This window comes from Bemisia tabaci, chromosome 5, assembly GCF_918797505.1.
Source record: "Bemisia tabaci chromosome 5, PGI_BMITA_v3".
NCBI lineage: Eukaryota > Metazoa > Arthropoda > Insecta > Hemiptera > Aleyrodidae > Bemisia > Bemisia tabaci.
The window spans coordinates 52,840,582-52,860,470 of NC_092797.1; the positions used below are offsets into that span (position 1 = coordinate 52,840,582).

At 41.4% G+C, this 19,889-nt stretch overlaps 1 protein-coding gene across 7 annotated transcripts in view; it reads right to left on the reverse strand.

Moving 5' to 3' along the window:
- The window catches only part of LOC109030907 (cyclic nucleotide-gated channel alpha-3), a 562,958-nt gene that overhangs the window by 20,596 nt on the left and 522,473 nt on the right, over positions 1–19,889 (reverse strand). For 5 of the 7 annotated variants that reach the window (XM_072300917.1, XM_072300919.1, XM_019042125.2 and 2 more), the window contains 3 exons: positions 16,122–16,262; positions 11,827–11,979; positions 9,598–9,747 (listed from right to left, as the gene is read on the reverse strand). In XM_072300917.1, coding sequence (XP_072157018.1) covers positions 9,598–9,747; positions 11,827–11,979; positions 16,122–16,262 — 444 coding nt within the window. The remainder of the gene's footprint in view (positions 1–9,597; positions 9,748–11,826; positions 11,980–16,121; positions 16,263–19,889) is intronic. The other 2 variants (XM_072300918.1, XM_019042124.2) reach the window with 1 other exon arrangement.

Here is a 19,889-nt window from a genome sequence, read left to right on the forward strand (position 1 = left end):
GTTCATTGAGAGAAAAGATGAATATTCTTCACATGATCAGTTTAAATCTGCAAGGTAAACCGAGTTGCACGATCTTAGCGACTTGAATGCTCTTGGTTCCTTTTGGCAAAATGCGATCATTTGATAAATCAGCTGCGGTAAAACTGACAACGTGGGGCGGAAAATTGAGCTACACGCAGAACTAGGTAGAAGCAAGGCAATTGCCATTGTTCTCTGGCAACTTTCTAATTATTTTAAAAGGGGGAGGGGGGAGGGGTGGGAGGAGGGGGCGCACTCAGGACCACCCCGAGTGAGTTTCTTTCGCTTTCATCTCTCGTCATCTCGTCAAGACCCGGCTTGCACTTAGCACGCCGTGTTCCATTCCGTGTTCCATTCCGTGTTCCCGTGTTCTCGCGTTCCCGCGCTGTGCCGGAGCCCCCGAGCCGGAGGTCGCGCCTGCCCGAGCAATTTCGCCGAGCTCCCACCGAATAGTTCTCTTTGAGCCCAATGAGGGCCTCGCTACACGGAATCGGCTTCCCGCCTTGTCAAACATCCCGGAAAATTATTCCACCTCCCGACGGAGGCCCACAGATTAATGGACTACTCTCCCGTGCTAGAGAAAAACGCCGTATGAGCCTCCAGGCGTTGCCAAATTTCCTTCGACAAATCACTAATTTTTAAGAAGATTTGTGAATATTTTTCTTCCGATTTCTCGGGTGATTTTGCTTGTAATTTGATCTAAAAAGTCTGAAAATTTAAAGGATAACTAACGACAATTTTCCTCGAAAATAAACATTTTATTGGAGAAAATTTGGCAACTCTCGAATGTTCAAACGGCGTTCCTCCTTGGCACGGCAGTACTGAGCCAGGTACGAATTCAAGCATTCTGATACCCGATTCTCGTCGAAATTTCACGTAAATCACGATTTGTACAACAAAAATTTCAAAGAACCGAGTGGCGAGGTGACCCTGTCTAATAGACATAAGTTGGTTGATCGTATGATCAGCAGGCTGATTCTTGTAGTTGATGGACGAAGCCGTGGACAAACGAGACGGAGGAAAAATTGAGCGACCCTATCGGTGGAAAAAGTTGGTTCTTAAAGCCTAAGGTAGAAAATTATAGACTATTTGAAGGGTCTCTCGTGGGTTGATGTTAGTTAGTCTATTACTTACCTCTTTTGTCACTGCAACTATCCGTTTCCACCAATGGGATCCCTTCATATCATTTTTGTCTCCTTTGTCTATTGCTTTGTCTATCAATTTCAAAAATCAACCCGCAGGCTGAATATTGGAATTGATAGACCAAGAAGACAGAGGGTAAAAAAGTGATCGTATCGGTTGAAACATCTAACGTGATCGTATCGGTTAAAACTGCTGACATCTTAAGTTGTTGTCAGTTGATTTATTACTTACAACCTTTATCTATTGCAACCACCCCCTTCTACCAGCAGTGCCATATTTTTCCTCTGTCTTCTTGTCTATCGATTCCATTGATAAGCCCGCAGAGAACGTATTGTCGCAAGGAAAAGGCAGGACCCTTTGGCGCCTTCAAACCTAACAGGAATACTTCACGCATTGCGCAATGCGTGGAGTATCCCTGTTAGGTTTGAAGGCGCCGATTGTACGGCCAAAAATACCTTTTATTTCACGCAATGCGTGAAGTATTCCTGTTGGGTTTCAAATGAGATTTTCGTCGAACCCTTAGAATCCAATTTTTCAACACCTGTACTTGATTTTCCAATTTGACATAAATAAATATTTTTTTCAAGCCATGCACGGAGACAAATCTTAGTTTGTATCTCGAGGGTTGCCGTTAGTTGACCCACTACTTTATCCATTGCAACCTCCCGCTTTCATCTATAGGATCGCCCCCCTTGTCTTTGTTGTCTGTAGCTTTGTCTATCAATTTCAACAATCAGCCTCGCAGCGGAAAATTTCGTCTCCAGGAAAAAGCAGGACTCCCAGGAATAGGATCCCTCCCATTTCTGTTTGTCTTCTGTGCCTACCCCGTTGTCTATTAATTTTAACAATCAGCTCGCAGCCCAAGGTGACGTCATTTTCTCATTATGGAGGGCAAAGAGGATGATTTCCTTTGTGGATTTAGGCTGTCATATCAGAATGCTTAAATTCGTAACTTACTTGATGGTTCATTGTGGCCATTCAAACAAAAATCAGGAATTTGTCCGTATTTTCTCGGAACAGGACTTTTGGTGGTTGCTCCCCTTCTCAAAAAACTCGTTGGACCTTGAATTTTATAGACTGAGGGTTCTTTCCCTCTGGCAGTCATAACTCGATGGCCAAAGTGTGAGACCACGTATCTCCATTGCGACGTCTCAAAATTTCTGTTCTCATCTTATTTTTTCTAATTAGACGAGCCCACCTTTTAGCTTGAAATGTATACAGAATATTTTGCATACAGAGAGAAAACATAACCCAAGTACCATTTTACAACGGGAGAATCGCAATATTTTGAAATTGAGTTTCGATTTTTTTTACGATTTTTTGGCGATAGGCGATAGAAATCGCTAGGACCATCAACATTAGAGCCATTATCCTCACTCTTGTCACGATTTATTCTTAGAAAATTTTATCTCAATTCATCACGTTTTTTTGTTTGATACGATTTCGATAAATCGCCGTCGATAAACTCGGAATTTTATCGCAAAATGCGATTTCATGGCAATTCATCCCAATATTTATCCAAAAGTATTGTAATTAATTGATGTCGACAAAATCGCGAGACATTTTCCGATCGAAGCGCATTTTATCGGGATCACTGCTATTTCGGCAAGGAGGTTTTCAATAAATTACATTGACTAGTTTCCTAAAGAAACGATAAAGTAGGACAAGAAGTCTGCAACGTGGGAAACTAAGATACGTGGTTTGGCACTTTGGGCATGGGTATGTTGGACTGAGGCGATGACCCGGCGATGGTGACGGACGTGGACGTTTATGGATTCATGGGCGAGCCAGTTAGAGTTATAAAATACATTTATGAGGCAACTTTGCATATTGAGCACGGCTCCAACGACTCACGAGCGGTCGCGACACGATTAAAACACTCGCGGGCCCGGGGGAGGGGGGTTTCGAGCAAGGGGCGGTTTGAGGGGTGTGTATAGGTGTGTACCGGGCGGCAACAGCTACTTGTGTTTCTGTTTTAATTGATGCGCACTCACAGCAGTCACAGCACCGTCGAGAGAAGCCAAGCGTTGACGTTTCGCGGATAATTTCTCCCTTCTCTCTACCCCTCCTTCCTCTCCTTCCTCTTTTTCCTCTCCTCCCTCTTCAGCCTCTTCTTCTTCTCCTTCCTCCCATTCCTCCCCTTCCTTCCTTTCTCTTCTTCCTTCTTTCCTCTTCTTCATCCCTTTCCTTTTCTTCATCCTCTTCCTTTCCTTCCTCTCCTTCCTCCCCTTCCTCCCCTTCCTCCCCTTCCTCCTTCCTCCCCTTCCTCCCCAGTGGCGTGGCGTGCATGATCGATTATCGATATTTCCCCATTTGAAGCTATGGTAAAGAATCGATTATTAAGGTGTTCGTTGCGAACATCCTGTGTATCGATCTTTTTCCATAGGTTTAAATGGCAGTTCAATCGACATGTCGCAAAGCACGCCACGCCGCTGTTCCTCCCCTTCCGCTCCTTCCTCTTCTTCCTCCCTATCCTATACTCTTCCTCCTATTTCTATCTTCCTTCCCATCCTGCTCTTCCTCTTCTTTCTCCCTTCCTCCCCTCCCTCTTCTTCCTCCTCTCTTTCTTCCCCTTCCTTCCTTCCTTCCTCATCGTCCTTCCTTCCTCTTCCTCATCCCCCTCATCAAAAAACCCCCCAAGAATTCCATACAATGCACCACAGACAAGGTACGAATTTCCAGCATTCTGATACATGATTCTAAACCAAAATTTCACGTGGAACACGATGCGCACAACGAAAATTACCGAAATCAACTCCTTACGTCGATATTTAATGATTCCTGATGCGTGAATTCTAACCACCCGCTCATTAAAACTCAATGCTCTACGTGATTCACATCGCGCGCTATGCGTTTATCATGATAGTCTCGGCGATATAAAGATCTGGCAACCTCAATCTTGACGCTTTGGCTCAGCTGTAGCAAATTGCTTTTAGTTTGAACAACACATGGTGGGAAATGAACATTGCGCGATTGAGAAGATTGTTGAAACCGTTGTGGTTTGCGATTTGACTCACGTAGAGCTTTGAGTTTCTTGAGAGCGGGCAGTTCAAATTCCTTGTGACCAATGTGAAATAAAAACGTTAATATCTTCGTTAGGAGTTGGTTTCAGTAATTTTCGGTGTGCGAATCGTCTTCTGCGTGAAAGTTTGGTTAAGAAACATGTATAGCAGAATCCTTTAATTCATACCTTGTCCAGTGGTCCATTCATCAAAATTCACCAAAATTCACAAAAATTCCCCCATAAAAGGTTGATATTTAACGTACAAAATGCTGTATTCGAACCACCGACTCGACGGTGAAACTGTGAGAATGCGTATCTCCGTTTGAAGCGTTGCAGACTTCCTGTTGTACTTTATTTACTGCATCGACAACTACTCATCGTCATTTTCGGAAAATTTCGGTGATTTTCCCTCTCTTTACAAAGAATATTCTGTGAAAAATTCAAGCCATGGTGTAGGTTCGATCTCCTTCTAAATATAAAAAAGGAGCAGAGATTTCGAAACGCCGCTACCGAGATACACATTTTCAAATTTCATCGTCGAAGCAGGCATATCGCCTACCCTAGACTAAACTAGCCACAATCGCATCGCACCTTTTCTCTCCACCAACCTAGACTTATTTCGTCTCTGCGCGCACAGCCGCATCAAAGGCACAATACTAGTGATACCACTATTCGAACTTCAAAGTGGCCATTTTGCCTACCCTATCAGATGAAGGCGAACCTAGCCGCAATCACATCTCATTCGTTCTCTTACACTATATTCAATATACGAGTATTTCGTCTCTGCTCGCGGAGCTACAAAAGTAAATTATTAGAGTATGATTGGGGGAGGGGCGGGGGGGGCTATTCCTTCTGTGCCCTCCTCGAATTTCGCCCCTGAAAAAAAATGTTTCGACTATTTTTTTGAAAAATGAATCTCGTGCCAGCGCGATTTTCCCTCAAAATTAAAAAAATCTCCTGGCGTCCGGCAAATTGCCGAGAGAGCTCTACACAATTTCACACTGAAAAAAAATTCTCGGCGTTTTTACCACGGTCCGTTGGTACCTTTACCATCTCACTTTTTTTACCAATTATTGGTAATTTTACCAAAAAAAACTGGGATCAAATAGAACCCTGAATTCTTGGTAATTTTACCCTTTTCTTAGTAAATACACCGAGATTTTTTTTCAGTGCACAAAATTCTCAGGAGATGAGGATGCAACTTGCAAAAGCTAAACCAAAAATTCAACGAGGAATTTAGAAATTTGTACCCGGGGAATATTTTTTCAGAGTATCAAAAAAGACTCTTCGATAACTGCATGAGTTCAATACCCTCCTGATGATTGTTTAAAAAATAGTTTCTGTAAATTTCCTAAAAATTCACGAGGTTCTCAAACTCCTCAAAACTTCGCATTCGTGTATCTGGGTATCGGCGGGGAGTGGATATCCAAGGAGCCAAATTGTTGGAAGATGAATATGTGTTCACTGATCTTATAGTGAGGGACAGCGGACACTAGGAGTACAATCCCCCAGGCTTAACTCAATAGCTGAAAGCAGAAGCAATATGAAAGCCTCATGCAAACTTGTGTTATATGAGTCACTACCAATATAGAAGGATTTGCTCTACAGCAAAATCCGACCATAAACACGATTTCGTGACGCATGCAACTGGCCCGAAGTAAAAATGTATCTGAAATGCAGTCCATCAATGCTCAAAAAAGGAAGGGAAGAGGTTAAAAGAGTCTGTAGCAAGAGAAGAACAGCCACCAGGGTTCAATTTTACTTAAAACTGTTAGCAACATTGCTCCTTTTATTACATCCATTAAACATACCGATATTAGGTGGGGCAAGCTGCCTTAAAAAGAATCGATTGTTTTACTTATGTAGCAGGTAATTAGCAATCGTCGACAGTCTGCAAGCATTTACATTTTTTTCGATGCGGATCAGCTTAATGAAGGCCTGATAGGTTAAGGCCTTCAAAAGCATGATCGCGTCTTGGAGCGCCTTCATGTTTTGTGATACTCAACGCTTTGCCACGGTGTTAGTTTAGTTGCGTGACCCAACTGAACCCAACTAAAGTCATGGCTTCCACCACACGCTCTCGCTAGTTTACCTGTTACTAGGTACCATTCTTTCATGGAGGGAAAAATGTCCACTCTCATTAGAGGCAAAGTAATCAGTACTTTAATCTCGTCCCTATATTTCTGAAATATATTCTTTTCTATTTATTCACTTACGACTTTCAAATTGCCGGCGATTGCTAATTGCCTGCAACACTTACATTCAAATGGAGAAAAAACAGCATTGCCAGCTTTCAAGAATCGCCACTGATGTTCTGTATCTCTTGTGTGCAACAGACCCGTTCGAACAGTCCATAACAAGAGAAAAGTTTCCAAGATGCACAAAACGCGAGATGCGAGTGGTTTTGTCGGTTAGAATGGTCAAAAAACCACATCTGTCATCTTTTGACTCAAAAGCAGGAGGGTTACTTGGACCGAGCGACGTGGTCGGTCGGAGATTTGTGGCGAACGGGAAAAAAGCAGCCGTGCTACGCTACCGCGCTGAGGAAGAACGGCATATGAGCTTTCAGACGTTGTCAAATCACCTTTAATAGTAAACAATGGACCACTAGACAAGGTACGAATTTCAGCATTCTGATACACGTTTCTTAACTAAAATTTCACGTAGAATACGATGCGCACATAGAAAATTACCGAAATTAACTCCTTACTAAGATATTTGGACGTATTTCTATCAAACAGACCTATGTGGAGAGACCTACGTAGTTCTCTGGCCATAAGAGTGAATGAGAATATTAAAGCGCCAGTGACGTCAGCGGCAATGAAAAAGCCTCCGCGTCACGTCGTCGTCTTCGTCGGGGGGCATTAACTCATGAGCCCTGTCCACAAGGCTCTCTTGCCATGCCCGCGGCTCATGAGTTCCGCACTCAGTTGCACATAGGTCTCTTTGATAGAATGCAATATCCCGCTTTGCCAATTCTTCAAAAGGAACCACGCCCACTTTTACATTGCTTCTTATCCAGATTTCTAGAGCACACCCCATATTTCTCACCTCCACATAGGTCTGTTTGGTAGAAATACGTCCATTTGATGATTCTTGATGTGTGAATTCAAACCACCCGCTCATGAAAACTCAACGCTCTACGTGATTCACATCGCGTGCAAAAAGTTATCATGACAGTCTCTGCGATATACAAATCTGGCAAATTCAATATTGACTCTTTAGCTCAGCTATAGCAAATAGCTTATAGTTTGAACAACACATGGTGGAAAATGAACATTGCTCGATTGAGAGGCTTGCTGAAACCGTTGTAGTGCGTGATTTGACTCGCGTAGAGCTTTGAGTTTCTTGTGAGCGGGCAGTTCAAATTCCTTGTAGCCAATGTGAAATAAAAACGTTAATATCTTTTTGAGGAGTTGGTTTCAGTAATTTTCGTCGTAAGAATCGTGTTTTACGTGAAATTCTGGTCAAGAAACATGTATCAGATTGCTTAAATTCGTACCTTGTCTAGTGGTCCATTTTCAAACAAACTATCCAGAGGTTGTTTTAACCGATGTTTCAGATTCCCGCGCTATTCAGTGTAAAGTATATCCAAAAATGTCAGCGAGCAGCATTCATTCCCTTCCACAAAATTAAATAGTTTGTTAGGGGCGATTTGGCAACATTCGATCGTTTAAATGACGTTTCACCTCAGCCTGGAAGCACAAAATGCATTTTGACGTGAGCCACGGTTAGCAGAAGTTCTCACGCGCTTGAGGGATCATTCTAGAGAGTAATCTTTGGCTCGTAGCACGGCCAAAACGGGAATGTAGCGATAAGACTGCGCTGTTACCCAAGAGAGCAATAACCACCAAACATTTACTGTATCTAATTCTAATTCTGAAACTTCACATCTAATTTTAATGGGCCAACTGATCCCGCTGAAATAAGAGCAAATTGCCTGGATTATAGACAGCAAGAGCTACATTCGTGCATCACGGGAAAAAAAATTGATTGCCGTGTGATTTAACGATTAAATCGTTAAGAAAACATGTCCGACATGTTTTAAAAGTACATTTTACAATTGTGGAAAGCTAATTTAACCACAGGGGTGGTTAAATATTACTTTTTTTTTTAAATTGTAAAATCTACACCGAAACATGTCGGACACTTTTTTTAACCACAAAATTGTTAAATCAGCAATTTCATTTTTTCTGTGCAAAAATTAACGTCGTTCACGATATAACAACAGCAAATTCGCATTATACAGGGAATTAACAGTGTCTCCTCCAGTTTCATGTGCACTGAATCCTTTTTTGCTGACTTCTGGCCTTATTTATGTACTCTTAATGTGACCTGTAGCCGCTCGAGCGCAGAATTTGGCAAGTGCAAAATGGCTGTTTTGCTAGGCATCCGATCCATAAGTGACGTTTTTATGGTTCAAGGAAAAGCTCCGAAGAATTACTAAAAACACTTAAAAAATGATGTTTAAAATTCTTAATTTTCTTATTTTCAGAAATTTTTCTAATTTCCCCCCTATTCTTGGAAGCAAACTTATCATGAAAACTTGCAAGTTCCTTTGATTCCCTATCAGAGTCTTTGAAAAGTGAGCGGATTTTTTCCGCGACTTACAGCAGAGTAATTAATGTTTACCTCCATCCCAAGTAACACTGTGCAACGAAAATATTTGAATAATTTTGCTATTTCATGCTAATTTTTTACCATAAAATGGCAATATTTGTAGATAATCCGGCCGACGAATGCAGATCTTAAACGACCAATAAAATAAGTTCCATGTCTGAGAATGATGGGCAATTTGCAATGCAAACACAATTGCACCTTATATGAATTATTGCGATGAATTTCAATTAGAGAAGCCCCTTGAATGAGTGAATAGACAACATGCACAACACTCAGACACATTAGCGATCATTTCACACCATGTTATTGTAATATGTGCTACTTGGGATTAAAATAATTTGATGTCATCGAGTCTTGGCAAAACCACCTAACTTCGGAGGGGGGGAGGGCGGCCTCCGAAGGATGAGAGAAGAGAGAAGGACTTCCCAATTTTTCACAATTCCCTCACAAATTCCCTAATTTTACAGCGGTTTTATCCCCTGACAAACCTCAATTTTTCTTGATTTTTCAAGTCATACGAACCGTGCTTTAAGCTGATTACCGTCGATGCGACGAAAAATAGCGCAGCGGTAAAATAAAATCTTCTTAACTATGTTTATAGTTGTCTACGATTGTAGCAAGTAGTTTTTTGAACTATGAGGTCCTTTTCTGAAATATTCACTTTCAGACTTACTGCTCTCTTGGGCGACAGGGCAGGCATGATAGAGACGAGAGCGGGTGGAAACAAGAGGGGTAATGAAAAACGTAGTTACGAAACGGTTGGTTTTCTGATATTGTGGCGACAAATTGGCGGCGGTCGATGGAATATTTACCAAGATTTTTACCTGCGGTGCCCATGTTGAGGATGCTGATCTCGCCGAAGTAGGAACCGGCTTTGAGCGTGGCCAGCACCGTCTTCCCGTTGTCTGCCACCACTTGCAATCGTCCCCTATTTACAATGTACATTTCTTTCCCCACCTCACCTGTGCCAAATGCAACAAATCATGAGATCACATTTACTTAAAAAGATTCAAGAGTCATCGCAGCAAATGGCGATTAAGGTGATTCGATGGACGCCATGTTTTGTGTCAGAACGGCATGCGATATATCGCATCAATTGGTTCCATCTTTTCAGCTACTCGTCATTTTTCTCCAATTTTGAGATCGCAATTCTGTTGTCAGGAGACTAACGCACTCACTTACCAATTTTAACAAAGAAATTCAACGTAATAAAGGCGTGGTTTTTTTTAGAGAAAAAACATCGCATTCGATACTGATTTCGAAACTGCACTCGAATGCGATATTTTCTCTCTGAAAAAACTACGCCTTTATTACGTTGAATTTCTTTGTTAAAATTGGTAAGTGAGTGCTTTAGTCTCCTGACAACAGAATTGCGATCTCAAAATTGGAGAAATATGACGAGTAGCTGAAAAAATGGAACCAATTGATGCGATATATCGCATGCCGTTCTGACACAAAATATGGCGTCCATCGAATCACCTTAAGGAGTTTTTTTCGAATAGCGCAGGCACAGTTTTTACACTGTTGCCCAGGCTGTTCATCAATGTATGCATTTTTCATAGAACCGATCATACATGTATGTACAGTGTGATTTTAAAGTCCTGCGCCACCCTTCTAAATTTTCTTTTTTTATGCCCCTTCCAAAGATGCAACACAACATAGGGGTTTGAAAAAAAATTTAAGTCGTGCCCCCCCCCCCCCCAAATCAAGGGTTCCCTCGAACATTTTGGGGACAAAAAGTAGTTAACTTTAATTCAGGAACATTACCCAAGTTTCAACCCGATGGCATCATTGGCAGAAAAACTTACAGGGTTGTTGCAGGACTTTTGAATCGCACTGTACATTATTACATTACAATACATTATTACACAAAAAGTTCCGTACAAAATTTGACAAAAAGGTGTTTTCTTAGGAAGAGGCACTGATTGCCGCCTGGGAACAGTGACATTTCAAACTTTCATTTATTTGGAGCACCCTAATGACCCCCCTTAGGAAGACACCGGTGAACTCTAGCGTGTTTTTCTGAAAATCATGTATTACTGGAGTCTATCTGGCGTTGCATATTAGACATTCCAAAAGAAAATTAAGATGGGAAATTTCATAATTCTGACTATCGGATGAATGGTTTTTGCTTGCGTTATCAACAGCAGAGCAGACCTTGGATTTTTTTTAGTTCAAACCAGACAGCTTTCGGCTGAAATACCCATTCATTCCTTGAGGTTGGCAAAAAAAACCACCGGGAGGTAGTATTATTTATCCATTCGAATTTCCAGGCTCATTGTTCAGAGGATTTGGCGTAGAACATCTCTATTCAGGGTTACTTCCTGGCTTTTCCGATAGCGGCGCTTTTTCCGCACAATTTTACACACCTGTTGGTCTGCACGAGAGGGAGACAGGAAAAAAAAACACTCAATTATGGAAATCTTCGCAGAAATGAAACCTCTGAAAGCTCAAACTACTCGAGGCGTTCCCTTATTACGTTTTGTGAGAAAAAAGTGCAGATGAAATCGGGAAAACTCTCAATGAGACCTCTGGACTCGCGGCGATAAAGATATCGTTTTATATCCGCTTTGACAGCAAACCTTGGGAGAAGTTTTGCAAATTGGACGCAAAAGCGTTTAGTTTAAATGAGATCTCCAGTCGTAAAAAGAAAGGAACATTGTTGCCGCTGGGAAACCTTGTCAGTATTACAGGTACGACTTGAGATTTTTATACTTAGAGCAAAAAAGGGAACAAAATTAAAGAAATGGAAGGTAATGAGCAATTGAGGCGTTTGGTGCAAAAAGGGCATTTCTTGGTTGCGGTGTTTCAGAATCTCCAGTGCTAATTCTTATTTTAGAGAGGAAAGCATTGGGTCAATTTTCTGAAATTTTACATGTTCAGCACTGTAGAATCACAAAGAATATTCGGTAAAAGTTACAGAAAATTGCATGCATTTGCTTCAATTATAATGGGTGAAACGTTAGCTGAGATTTTGAGACACTGTGACCGAAAAATGCCCTTTTGGGGCGCAGAGCTTCAATTTAATGCGGAGAACTTACCCTTTCTACAAATATAATCACCCGGAGAAAATAAAACAGGCCGGAGCCGCAGAACGAGTTCGCATAAAAAACCAGCCTCTGTATTTTGAAAAATTTCTACCCTTTTGAGTGTGTCCAAATGCACGTTAATTGCTATTTCAGCTTTGAGCTTATCTGCAAACAAAGGAAAAACTATTAATACGCAGATTATGGTTGAAAGGGAAACTTTTCTTGATAAAATTGAAGGCATTCACGTTGGAGAAGTCTATCTACGTTGAGAATTTTTAAAAAAAAACCATTGTGCTATTCTGCCGAGCTAAGGAAAAACGCCGTATGAACATTCGAGAGTTGCCACATTTCCTTCGATAAAATGTTTATTTTTTAGGAGAGTTATGAATATTTTTCTTTGACATTTTCAGAATCTTTAGGTGAAATCGCGAGCTAAATTATCTACAAAATTGGCAGGCGAATATTCATAAATTGACCAGGAAATTCGCGTTTTATCCAAGGAAATTTGGTGTCGCCTGAAGGTTCATACGGCGTTCTTCCTTGGCACGGCAGTATTAGCTGCTAACATATCGACGGTGAAACTACCAAACCACGTATCTCGTTTGCGGTGTTTAAAAATCTACGCTCACATTTTATTTTTTGGAAGTAGACCAAATCAATATCATTCCTTGAAATTTTCACAGAATTTTCTCCGCGCGAAGAGGAAAAATCACAGAAATTTTCAAGACTGGACGTTAAATAGTTTTTCATTTAAAAAATAAAGTATGACAGGAAGTCTGCGACGTCGCAAACCGAGATACGTGGTTTGGTAGTTTCACCGTCGATATGTTGAATAGGGATGCATACAAAACTGGAAGAACGTAAAAGTAAAACAGGCGTAAAAAATGCGGAGTGCTCGCAAAAGCACTAAGGGCTTGATTGAAAGCCAAAAGCAGTTAGGGGTTTTTCACGCTCGGGCAGATAAGCTTCTTTTGCGTCTTGCACTTAGATTACATTTTACACAAACTAACTATTTCTGACTTATTCTTAAAAGCGACTATATGCATAAGGATATTGGGGGTAAATATGTTGTTATTGAGTAAGGCAGAGAGTATAGTTCCTTAAGGCAAAATGTAGTCAACTAACCGATTGGGGAGGCATTGTGTCATCATAATACCAGGCTAAGGAAAAACGCCGTATGAACCTTCAGGCGTTGCCAAATTTCCTTTGATAAAAAACGAATTTATTGAGAAAGTTGTAAATATTTTTCTACCAATTTTTTAGATAATTTTGTTCGCAATTCAATCTAAAATATCTGAAAATTTCAAGAAAAACTTTGTAGAGCTTTCTTCCAAAATAAATGTTTTTTCAGGATAAACTTGGCAACACTCTAATGTTCATACGGCGTTTTTCCTTGGCACGGCAGTACACACCAGGAAAACTCCTCTACATGCCTTAGACAAAGTTTTTTTTTTTTTTTTTTTTTTTTTTTTTTTTTTTTTTTTTTTCATTCTCGTTCATTATTAAAGGTGTAATTCTTGGGGATGACGCTTGGCCTGGGCGAGCTTCCGATAGGTTCACCCTATTAGATACGTTGTTTCTTAAATACTACATAAAGAAAGACTCCAATTTCCTTAAATGTTATCAAACTGATGTTTTAGTATTTTCACATTCCGTGACAGATAACATTGATGATAGGTGAAAAGGTTCCTCCTCGATAAAATTAGAAGTAAATATTTAGAAAGCCCAGAGCCCGGCCTCTTGGTTGCCAGGGGGGGCAGCCCCAAGTCAGGGCCTCTTGGTTGCCAGGGGTAGCAGCCCCGAGTCAGGGCCTCTTGGTTGCCAAGGGGGGCAGCTCCGGTTCAGGGCCTCTTGGTTGCCAGGGGGGGCAGCCCAGGTTCAGGGCCTCTTGGTTGCCAGAGGGAACGGCCCCGAGTCAGGGCCTTTTGGTTGCCAGGGGGTGCAACCCCGAGTAAGGGCCTTTTGGTTGCCAGGGGGGGCAGCCCCGGTTCAGGGCATCTTGGTTGCCAGGGGGGGGGGGGGGGCAGCCCCGAGTCAGGGCCTCTTGGTTGCCAGGGGGAGCAGCCCCGAGTAAGGGCCTCTTGGTTGCCAGGGGGAGCAGCCCCGAGTCAGGGCCTCTTGGTTGCCAGGGGGAGCAGCCCCGAGTCAGGGCCTCTTGGTTGCCAGGGGGGCGCAGCCCCGGTTCAGGGCCTCTTGGTTGCCAGGGGGTCGGCCCCCGGCTTTGGCTCCTTAGTTGCCAGGCGGGTGGCCCCCGGCCTGGTCCTTTTAGGGGTCAGGGGGGCCGCCCCCGGCTTGGGCTTCTTAGGGGCCAGGGGGGCGGTGTTTTTTCTGCCTAAGAATATCGAATGGCATTGATGTAATTGGAACCCCGCTTCTGGAAGGCAATGATTCGCCTTCAAATGGCCGGGTATGCAAAATGACTGCCGTGACGCACGAATAGTGGTATCATAATTTTGCATTATGTTTATGGATATATTTGAAGGCGCTCTTCTTTATCCATTGTGCATTGTGCCTTTACGACGATGTTGACCAAAAAGTTCATAAATTTGGGTTTTAAATCGATCCGCACATTCGAAAATTCCGTGGAATATTATTGTGATAAAATAATATGATTGTTTCTGGTCTGTACGTCTTATTTCAAAGAAGAGTGCGCAGGCGGCTGGATCAAATTTAGTATTTTAAGTCCCTTGGTTTGGTCATAGTATTCTGAAGCAAAACTGAAAGAGTCGCCGTTTACAGGATCGCAACGCACTCAAAAGCGGTTGTGAATTTAAAAAGTTTCCCACGGATAAAATGAGCTTTTGTAGATTAACTGTGAATAATCAAAATTGAAGAAAAGGTACTTTGTGCACTGGTCTATTAGGAAGGCGTGAAGCATGGATGGATGGAGCATCGATGACCAATTAATTATCTTATCTGATGAGGAATTTTAAGTGCATGTGAAACCCTTTTTGGAGGCCAAACGGGACACTGGATTCACTTAACTGAATCCTTAAATTAAATGGAAACTCAAATTTACCACAAATCCTACTCAACCGAAAACCTGATCTAACCCTGCTAACCAAAACTTTACTCAACCGGTGATCTTATCCACCAGAAACTCAAATCAATCGACCAATCGTCCGGCCGAATTTTACTTAACCGAAAATCGACAACCGTAAACTCTGCTCGACCGGAAACGTGGTCCGGAAACTTGATCCAACTAGAAATTTGATCTAACCTGAAATCTGACCCATCCCAAAATTCCAATTCGCTGGAACCGTAATCCATCCGTATATGACTTGACCGAAAATTAACCCAACTGGAAACTGTTTCCAACCGGTAACGTTTCCCAGTCGAAAATTTGACTCGACTGAAAATTTTATTCGATCGGATATCTGACTGACCGGAAACCACAATCAACGGGATTCGTTATCCACCCGAAATTTCACTTCACCGGAAATCGGAAATCTTAATTTCTACTCGACCGGAAATGTGCCCCAATCGAAAACTTGACTCAACTGGAAATCGACCCGACCGGAAATAGGTTCCAACCCAAAATTTGGTCGTTCTCGGATGGTGTCGGTGTACTACAGTCATATTAGGTGCATTTATTCATCCATGAATCAAAATGAACAATTTCAATCTAAAAAAATCGTCGATTTTCCGTAAAAAATCTTAAAAAATCGATGTAACCGATCGATATATCAACTCGTCAATATTAAAACTCGATTTTGCGTGTAAAAATACATAGGAACCGGTGTGTATAACATGCGTAAACAACGATAACAACCCCGTAGACACATCAATCTAAGAAGAAAGTAGCGAAAAATAAGGCCGGAGTTTGACCCCTTCCCCCCCCCCCCCATAACTCGAAAACGGTTCCTATACTCATCTTGAAATTTTTTCCTGAGTTTTCTGTTATTATAAGCTTCCACTTAAACTTTGGTTCGATGGTCGAATCAAATACCGAAAAAGGGGCGAAATTTTGGGGGGCTCTTTGTTCAATACATTGCACGGAGACACTTTCTCCATCCTCAATGTTTCCAAAACGCAAAACAATGTATAAAACACAAAAAATGTGTGTGTTTTTTCTCTTTCATTTTTTCACTTTTTTTTATCTAGAAAATACCACAACCACACACTATACGGTCCCGTGAGAAGCCCTCGAGGCACTTTCGAGAAGTCAAGGATGTTTCTCGGAAAGTTTTAAAATTTCGGGCACAAAAATGCCTCACTCGAAGCGTAAGTTGCCGAGAGTAAAAAAGGAGGGTGGGAAAGGAGTTGGGGTGGATTTTTCACGTTTTATTTCCACGGTGGGAACTTACCCGGTAAACAGCTAACAGCTTTCTCCTCGTCTGAGCACTTCTGGGTCAACCACAAGTAATCGAACCACTTGATAACTTTGACTTGCAAGTGGTTAGGCACTCTCCGCATTCGCATGTAAGTTTTCACCCCGTCCAGCTTGGCTGAAATAAATCAAACAAGTTCTCAGTTAGTCAGGCCCGCAGAAGAGAGCTTGTAGCTACGCCGGTTTCGCGCGGCCAACATTGAGTCCCCCCCTCCCCCCGCGATTATTCCCCTCGTACCCCCGCCCCCTGTACCGACGGAAAATGCTCGACTCCATGGAATCAAGCGACGATATTCCTCCATTGGAAAAGCGGCATCGAGTATCACTGTAGTTCAGAAAACATATTTACGTGTTATTTTTCTCGAGAACTGTTGAGTGTTGATGTGATAGGGGGAACTCCCGTATGAAAATTGAGAGTATTTTTGAAGAAAGTATTGTACATTTTTCCTCGAAATTTTCAGATCTTTTAGATTGATTACAAACAAAATTGTCTGAACAACTTACAGATAAGCATCGACCATTTTTACAGTAATTTCGTATTTTTCAGAAGGAGATATGGAGACTTACACGGCGTTTTTCCTCAGCACGGCAGAATCATCAATGAAGGTTTAAATTCGTCATTCCCCTCCCGAAAGAACGCAACTACAATTCAATGCGCCAGATTTTTCCGCGCAACTTGCATTTAAACCAGGACAGTTTTGAGAATATCTAATTGAAAATTTCACATTTTTTCTTCTGGTTTTCTGAACCCGAAGATCAGAAGTAAAATATGAAATTTTCAGTTAGATATTCTCAAAACTTTTCTGATTTAAATGCAAGTTGCGCGGAAAAATCTGGCGCATTGAATTTTAGTTGCGTTCGTTCGTGAGGGGAATGACGAATTTAAACCTTCATTGATCATTCTGCCGTGCAAAGGAAAAACGAAGTATAAGTCTCCACATCTCCTTCTGAAAAATACGAAATTACTGTAAAAATGGTTGCTGTTTATCTTCAAGTTCTTCATATATCATACGTCATACATCATACATCATTTCCTATATACCCACTAAAAATTAAATTTATACCGATTTTATCTTGGTTACTTTTCCATTTAATTTTTAAAAAATTCCTCAAGGATGTGGTACAAACACTGTAAAGAAACCAAAATGAACCTGAGCGAAAATCTAGGACATTGCGCTGAGCCGATTCGATTTGCTTCCCCAAAGCATCATTGCGGTCGGGACTGGGGCTTTAGGTACCAGCAGCCAGAGTCTTCAATCGGGGAAATTTCATAAAAAAAAAGGAAAAGCATTTTCAGCCGCGGCTTGTGTATTTTACTGTAAGCAGATATTCAGTGGCGAGGCGTGAATGATCGATTATCGATATTTCCCCCATTTGAAGCTTTGGTAAAAGATCGATTACTAAGATCTTCGTTGCGAACACCCTCTTAATCGATCCTTCTTCATAGGTTTAAATGGCAGACATATCGAATTATCGCAAAGCACGCCACACCACTGAAGATGTTCCCGTCCGTGCAATCTCTCGCCGGCAATCCTGCGTGGAATGAAGATGTTGATTCCGAAATAACTCCTCAACTCTGCACAGCCTGTTTTATCTCCTTCCATAAAAATAAATTAAAAAATTTCACACCCTCCTGACGGCTCCTTGCCTGCCTCCTTGAAAATTTCATTATTCAAGAGACATCGGAGCGCTGTTGTCACGTTTCCATGGATTAAACCAAATTTTTCGGCTGTAACTTACGAAGGGGAGGGCAATTTTGTGTGTCATAAGGCAACACTGCAAGAAAGGTTACTCACGCGGATAAGTTCATATTGCATGCGTCCTAGTTTTTTTTTCTTCCCTCCATCCACTTGCGTCAATTTTTTTGGGACAAGAAAAAAATAAGAATAGAGTAAGCTCTAAAATATAGATAACACACCTAATACTGATTTTAAAACATCATTTTTTTTTCCAACTGATGATTATTAAACCCCTCTTTATTTACCAATTCCCTTGACTTTTCGAAAAATACGCATTTTCCAAGCTTGCAAACGCAAGCAATTTTTTTCAATTTAAAAGTGAATATACATAAAATATACAGCAAGAGATAGTGAACATGAGAGTACCAAGCAAATTTGGCCAGAATAATGGTATCACTATTCATTTCCAATTTAAAACGGCCTAATCCGCACATTTGATCCATTTATACCCAAGAAATCCCGTCGGTAAAACCTGACATGGAGCTGAAAATATTCTAACACGAAGATCGACCGTTCAATTTAAGTAATCGAAATTTATAATTCGCGTTCATATACATTCAGCTACATTTCAGAGTTTACATGAGAGAGTATTCAAGAAGAAACGGCTGAAATGTTCCTGGCGGCGTAATGAATCCGTTTTTTTGCAAAATTTGTTCGATATTACGATATTTTTTACAATCAACGCAGATTCACCCTGGGATCTACTTTTGGGGCCTTCTTGTTATCGCACACGACCCTCCAGTCGATGGCCAAATAGCAGAGCCAGGTATCTTCGTTTGCGACGTTGCAGAAATCCAGTCATACTTTATACTTCCTTTGGAAAACTCTCTATTAGCCGAATATTCTGTGAAAATTTCAAACTGTGAAGTTTTTTTTTTTTTTTTTTTTCTTCTTCAGGGACATTCCCCATCTGACTTTATTCAGTTTTAATGTGATACAAAATAAATGAGTGTGCATATAATAATTGTTTACATGGTGTTGATAAAATTGTTTACATTTGAATAGGACGGAAATTATCGGTAGATATCTCTATCGCCCTTAAAAAAGTTAGCTTAGAAAGTTGGCTTGTTTCTCTTCGTAAAAATCGAATGAGAGTCGAGATTTTGAAGAACAGCAAAAGAGATACGTGGTTCTTCCCTTTGGTCATCGATATGTCAGAGTGCAAATTGGACGCATTTCTATCAAACGGAACTATGTGCATTATTACGTGAGCCCTGTTATGCACATATTCTGTTGGGTCTCAGGGCTCATGTCTTAATGCACATAGTTCCGTTTGATAGAAATACGTCCAATTGGTGACGTGACTGGTGGTCCACTGTGTCCATTCGAACAGAAGTCGCACACTTTTCCATGTTTTTTTCGAAACTGGACTTTTGGTGGTACGCCAATCTTCAAATACCCATTTCGATCTTGAATGGGCCTGTTGCATGCAAGAGATACAGCCGTGCGAATAGACTTTTTAGAGGCTAAATGACACGAAAAACACGATGGTCACATCAAAAAAGTCTGAAATACACTCCGTACTGCGCAATTTGTGTTGTCAGGAACGCGCTTTTTCAAATTTCCCGCGTCTGGGGGCAGTTTTCTAACGGAAACAATTAACGGCAACTCGCGGCTATTTCCGGTCAACTAAAACTGACAACATAACCTAAAAATCGGAGCTCGTGACATCGTGAAATGAAATGTAGAAGGATTGCGTTGGATATTTAAAAGTTGATCGATTTGGTTACCGCATAAAGCGTATATGGACCACTGTAGGAGATCACGTTGGGTTTGTAAACAAACTGAAGGAAAAAATAACAACAACAACAACAACGACTCGGCATCTTCGGGAAATCATCGAGCCCGCCGTTTGCTCGTTTCCGGTGATTAGAAAACTGCCCCCAGACGCGGGAAATTTGAAAAAGCGCGTTCCTAACAACGCAAATTGCGCAGTAAGGAGTGTATTTCAGACTTTTTTAATGTGACCATCGTAATTTTCGTGTCATTTAACCTCTAAAAAGTCT